We start from the raw sequence: 6,000 nt of genomic DNA on the forward strand, positions 1-6,000 counted from the left end.
CCAGTCCATAGTGGATCTAACATAATAGTGAGAGTCCAGTCCATAGTGGATCTAACATAATAGTGAGAGTCCAGTCCATAGTGGATCGAACATAATAGTGAGAGTCCAGTCCATAGTGGAACTAACATAATAGTGAGAGTCCAGTCCATAGTGGATCTAACATAATAGTGAGAGTCCAGTCCATAGTGGATCGAACATAATAGTGAGAGTCCAGTCCATAGTGGATCTAACATAATAGTGAGAGTCCAGTCCATAGTGGATCGAACAAAATAGTGAGAGTCCAGTCCATAGTGGATCTAACATAATAGTGAGAGTCCAGTCCATAGTGGATCTAATTAATAGTGTGAGAGTCCAGTCCATAGTGGATCTAACATAATATTGTGAGAGTCCAGTCCATAGTGGATCTGACATAATAGTGTGAGAGTCCAGTCCATAGTGGATCTAACATAATAGTGAGAGTCCTGTCCATAGTGGATCTAACATAATAGTGAGAGTCCAGTCCATAGTGGATCTAACATAATAGTGAGAGTCCAGTCCATAGTGAATCTAACATAATAGTGAGAGTCCAGTCCATAGTGGAACTAACATAATAGTGAGAGTCCAGTCCATAGTGGATCTAACATAATAGTGAGAGTCCAGTCCATAGTAGAACTAACATAATAGTGTGAGAGTTCAGTCCATAGTGGATCTAACATAATAGTGTGAGAGTCCAGTCCATAGTGGATCTAGCATAATATTGTGAGATTCCAGTCCATAGTGGATCCAACATAATAGTGAGAGTCCAGTCCATAGTGAATCTAACATAATAGTGAGAGTCCAGTCCATAGTGGATCTAACATAATAGTGAGAGTCCAGTCCATAGTGGATCTAGCATAATATTGTGAGATTCCAGTCCATAGTGGATCTAACATAATAGTGAGAGTCCAGTCCATAGTGGGGCCAGCAGGAGACCATCCCGAGCGGAGACGGGTCAGCAGCGCAGAGATGTCCCCAACCGATGCACAGGCGAGCGGTCCACCCCAAGTCCCGACTCTGGACAGCCAGATTCCAAATGAGCTAATATTTGCAAAAAACAACAACGTTTTCCAGTTCGAACGTTAAGTATTTTGTATTTGCAGTCTATTCAATTGAATATAAGTTGAAAAGGATTTACAAGTCATTGTATTCTGTTTTTATTTACCATTTACACAACATGCCAACTTCACTGGTTTTGGGTTTTGTATGAAAACAAAACAGAAATTAAATAATTAAGTTGCAGAAAAACGAAACATTTTAGTCACAATACAATATATGTAAGAACATATTACAGTATAATTTTTTTGTAGTGCGTCATCTGCCATATTTCAGCCTGCGGGCCCTTATTTGGAAGACTTTAAAAAGGAATGAAGCGAAGCCAAGAGCAGCTAGAAGTCCCCAGCCTGGGAGACGCTGACAGTAAGGATCAATAATCACGGCCAGAGCAGCAAGCTGTTCGTATTTCTTGGTGTGATACAGCAATATCTTGCACTGTTTGTACTCCTACCGCACCATTTTCCATTTTGATACCTAATAAAGTACTTGCTGTGCCAAAAAAACCCGAAACATTGTCAGCTTTATTATTTTTGTTCAAGAAGAAAAAGCTCTCCTCTCATTTGGTGTGTCGTATAACAGAAATATGGAGCAGGCTTCCACTATCCACACTGCAAAAACTGAAATCTAAATAAGATTAAATATCTCAAATAAGGGTGATATTTGCTCATTTTCTGTCTGATAAGATCATTCTTCTCACTAAGCAGATTTTATGTTAGAGTGTTCTACTTGTTTTAAGGGTTTTGGTCCTAAATGATCTCAGTAAGATATTACAGATTGTTGCTGAGATTTGATGACCTATATTGAGTAAAACATGCTTGAAACTATTTTTGTCTAAATGTCCAAAACACACCCAGCAATGGTGCACAGGAAGGCGGGGAAGAAGAGGGGAAAAGGCGGCCGATATGGTCAAAAGTCCCAATTTTGTCCAAAATACCTCCCCGGTTTGCAGTCCCACGAGTCCCGCCGCCGGCAAAAAATGTCCAAAAACGCACCCAGCAAAGTCCCACGGGAAGGCGGGGAGAAAAGTGAGAAAAGTCGGCAAAAATCCCCCAAAATTTTCAAAATACCTACCCAGGTTGGAGTCCCACAAGTCCAGCTGCCGGTCGCACAAGTCCCGGGATGCCCAAAATGTCCATAACACACCCAGCCGAGTCCCACGGGGAGGGGGGATAAAAGTTGGAAAAGTTGGCAAAAGTCCCAAAAATCTTCAAAATGGTCAAAAGTCCCAATTTTGTCCAAAATACCTCCCCGGGTTCTAGTCCCACGAGTCCCGCCACCGGCAAAAAATGTCCAAAAACGCACCCAGCAAAGTCCCACGGGAAGGCGGGGAGAAAAAAAAAATCCCCCAAAATTTTCAAAATACCTACTCAGGTTCGAGTCCCTCAAGTCCCACCGCCGAGCGTACAAGTCCCGGGATGCCCAAAATGTCCATAACCCAAAATGTCCATAACACACCCAGCTAAGTCCCACGGGAGGGGAGATAAAAGTTGGAAAAGTCGGCAAAAGTCCCAAAAATGTTCAAAATACCTACCCAGGTTCGAGTCCCACATGGAGTGCCACAAGTCTTAAGACTTGTGGCACTCGAACCCGGGTGGGATTTTTTAACATTTTACAGACTTTTCTCACTTTTCTCCCCGCCTTCCCGTGGGATTTTGCTAGGCGCGTTTTGGACATTTTGGACTTGCGCGGCCGGCGGCGGGGCTTGTGGGACTCCAACCTGGGTGGGTATTTTGAAAATTTTGGGGGACTTTTGACGACTTTTCTCACTTTCTCACAAGTGCCGGGATGCAAAATATGTCCAAAACGCACCCAGCAAAGTCCCACGGGAAGGGGGGGAGAAAAGTGAGAAAAGTTGGCAAAAGTCCCCAAAAATGTTTAAAATACCTACCCAGGTTCGAGTCCCACAAGTCCAGCTGCCGGCCGCACAAGTCCCGGGATGCCCAAAATGTCCATAACACACCCAGCCGAGTCCCACGGGGAGGGGGGATAAAAGTTGGAAAAGTCGGCAAAAGTCCCCAAAAATGTTTAAAATACCTACCCAGGTTCGAGTCCCACAAGTCCAGCTGCCGGCCGCACAAGTCCCGGGATGCCCAAAATGTCCATAACACACCCAGCCGAGTCCCACGGGGAGGGGGATAAAAGTTGGAAAAGTCTGCAAAAGTCCCAAAAATGTTCAAAATACCTACCCAGGTTGGAGTCCCACAGTTCCCGCCGCCGGCCTCGCAAGTCCAGCTGCCGGCCGGGATGCCCAAAATGTCTAAAACGCGCCAAGCAAAGTCCCACGGGAAGGGGGGGAGAAAAGTGTGAAAAGTCGGCAAAAGTCCCCAAAAATGTTTAAAATACCTACCCAGGTTCGAGTCCCACAAGTCCCGCCGCCGGCCGCGCAAGTCCAGCTGCCGGCTGGGATGCCCAAAATGTCTAAAACGCGCCAAGCAAAGTCCCACGGGAAGGGGGGGAGAAAAGTGAGAAAAGTCGGCAAAAGTCCCCAAAAATTTTAAAAATACCTACCCAGGTTCGAGTCCCTCAAGTCCTGCCGCCGGCCACGCAAGTCCCGGGATGCCCAAAATGTCCATAACACACCCAGCCGAGTCCCACGGGGAGGGGGGATAAAAGTTGGAAAAGTCGGCAAAAGTCCCAAAAATGTTCAAAATACCTACCCAGGTTCGAGTCCCATAAGTCCAGCCGCCGGCCGGGATGCCCACAATGTCCAAAACGCGCCAAGCAAAGTCCCACGGCAAGGCGGGGAGGAAAGTGAGAAAAGTCGGTAAAATGTTCAAAAATCACACCCGGGTTCGAGTGCCACAAGACTCGTGGCACTCCATGTGGTACTGGAACCTCGGTAGGTATTTTGAAAATTTTTGGGGACTTTTGCCGACTTTTCTCACTTTTCTCCCCCACTTCCCGTGGGACTTTGCTTGGCGCGTTTTGGACAGTTTTTGCATCCCGGGACTTGTGCGGCCGGCGGCGGGACTCGTGGGACTGGAACCCGGGGAGGTATTTTGGACAAAATTGGGACTTTGGACCATTTTGGCCGCCTTTTCTCCTCTTCTTCCCCGCCTTCCTGTGCACCATTGCTGGGTGTGTTTTGGACATTTGGACAAAAACTAATTTCAAGCATGTTTTACTCAATATAGGTCATCAAATCTCAGCAACAAGCTGTAATATCTTACTGAGATCATTTAGGACCAAAACCCCTAAAACAAGTAAAACACTCTAACATAAAATCTGCTTAGTGAGAAGAATGATCTTATCAGACAGAAAATAAGCAAATATCACCCTTATTTGAGATATTTCATCTTACTTAGATTTCACTTTTTGCAGTGCAGAAACATGGAGCAGGCTTCGACCATCCAAAGGATGTTCTCAAATGCTGGGGACTCTCACTAAACTCTTGCACAATTACAGATCTGCATATTCGTTTCATATTCTGCGGCGGCATGGGCAGTCGTATGAAAAAAAGAAGAAAAAAAGCGTAAGCGAGCGCAGCGTGACATCAAAATCCCAGGAGGGACGTGTGATGTATAATAACGTCCGTGTGATGTATAATGCACCGCATGTGTCTTATGATTTATAATTGATTCGCCTCAGTTGTGAAAACTGCAACTTTCCTGACCCCAACATATTGCGCCGTGGGTCTCGCTATAGCAACGTGCAATTTCACTAAAATATGCATGGAGTAAAGTAGAGAGTAATACATGTATTCATAAGCATGAGTCCAATTGAAGCGTTCCAATGACTAATATGGCCGTTAATGCTCTGCAAAGTATTTTTTTTTTATTTTCAAGATATTTCTAATTTTAACAACTCTAATTTTATAACTCTTTGCCGTGGATACCAGGCATCACGTTTGGAGGAAATAACAGTGAAGTATGGGTGTCAGAATAATTGTATCTAAGTTATCACAAAACTTTGTGTTACGTTGAGTTCAAAAGCTGTCTTTGATCCTACCAAGCAGAAGTAGGGATGTCCGATAATGGCTTTTTGCCAATATCCGATATTGTCCAACTCTTTAATTACCGATACCGATATCAACCGATACCGATATCAACTGATATATGCAGTCGTGGAATTAACACATTATTATGCCTAATTTGGACGACCATGTATAGTGAAGATAAGGTACTTTAAAAAAAATAAAATAAAATAAGATAAATTAAAAACATTTTCTTGACTAAAAAAGAAAGTAAAACAATATAAAAACAGTTACATAGAAACTAGTAATTAATGAAAATGAGTAAAATTAACTGTTAAAGGTTAGTACTATTAGTGGAGCAGCAGCACGCACAATCATGTGTGCTTACGGACTGTATCCCTTGCAGACTGTATTGATATATATTGATATATAATGTAGGAACCAGAATATTGATAACAGAAAGAAATGGGGGGAGGGAGGTTTTTTGGGTTGGTGCACTAATTGTAAGTGTATCTTGTGTTTTTTATGTTGATTTAATAAAAGAAACAAAAAAACAAAAACAAAAAAAACCCGATACAGATAATAAAAAAAACGATACCGATAATTTCCGATATTACATTTTAACGCATTTATCTGACATCCCTAAGCAGAAGGCTTGTAAAACTCCACTGTGTAGGATGGAAAGTGACATGAAGGCGTCGGTTTCTTTCTTCTATTGTAATCCACAGGAAGATTTTATCTTGACCCGAGATCTACAAAGCGGAGAGGAAGCAGGGCCCGACTCCCCTCCAGGCACCTTTTCTTTGAACTGTTTTACGACCTTTTCTTTGAACTGTTTTGTAACCAAAGGCGATGGCTGTTTACGACCCCCCTCCCTTAGAAACAGCTGTTGCCATGTAATCAGGGAAAGTCCAAATAAAAGAGGAGGCGTACAATCTTTCATCAGAGCGTGGGACGACAAGCGTGCAGTGTCTACGTGTTTCTCCTCAATTGAGCTGAATTGAATTCTGTCTCTG

General features: G+C 43.5%; 1 protein-coding gene across 1 annotated transcript in view; it reads left to right on the forward strand.

Annotated features, from left to right (window-relative positions):
* Window positions 1-5,766, forward strand: part of LOC133639062 (phospholipase A2-like) — a 38,386-nt gene extending 32,620 nt beyond the window's left edge. Inside the window, exon 5 of the mRNA XM_062032147.1 lies at window positions 5,713-5,766. Within this exon, the coding sequence (XP_061888131.1) occupies window positions 5,713-5,728 (16 nt within the window). The 3' untranslated portion in view covers window positions 5,729-5,766. The remainder of the gene's footprint in view (window positions 1-5,712) is intronic.
* The last annotated feature ends 234 nt before the right edge of the window (window positions 5,767-6,000 follow it).

Source organism: Entelurus aequoreus, linkage group LG21 (assembly GCF_033978785.1).
Source record: "Entelurus aequoreus isolate RoL-2023_Sb linkage group LG21, RoL_Eaeq_v1.1, whole genome shotgun sequence".
Classification (NCBI taxonomy): domain Eukaryota; kingdom Metazoa; phylum Chordata; class Actinopteri; order Syngnathiformes; family Syngnathidae; genus Entelurus; species Entelurus aequoreus.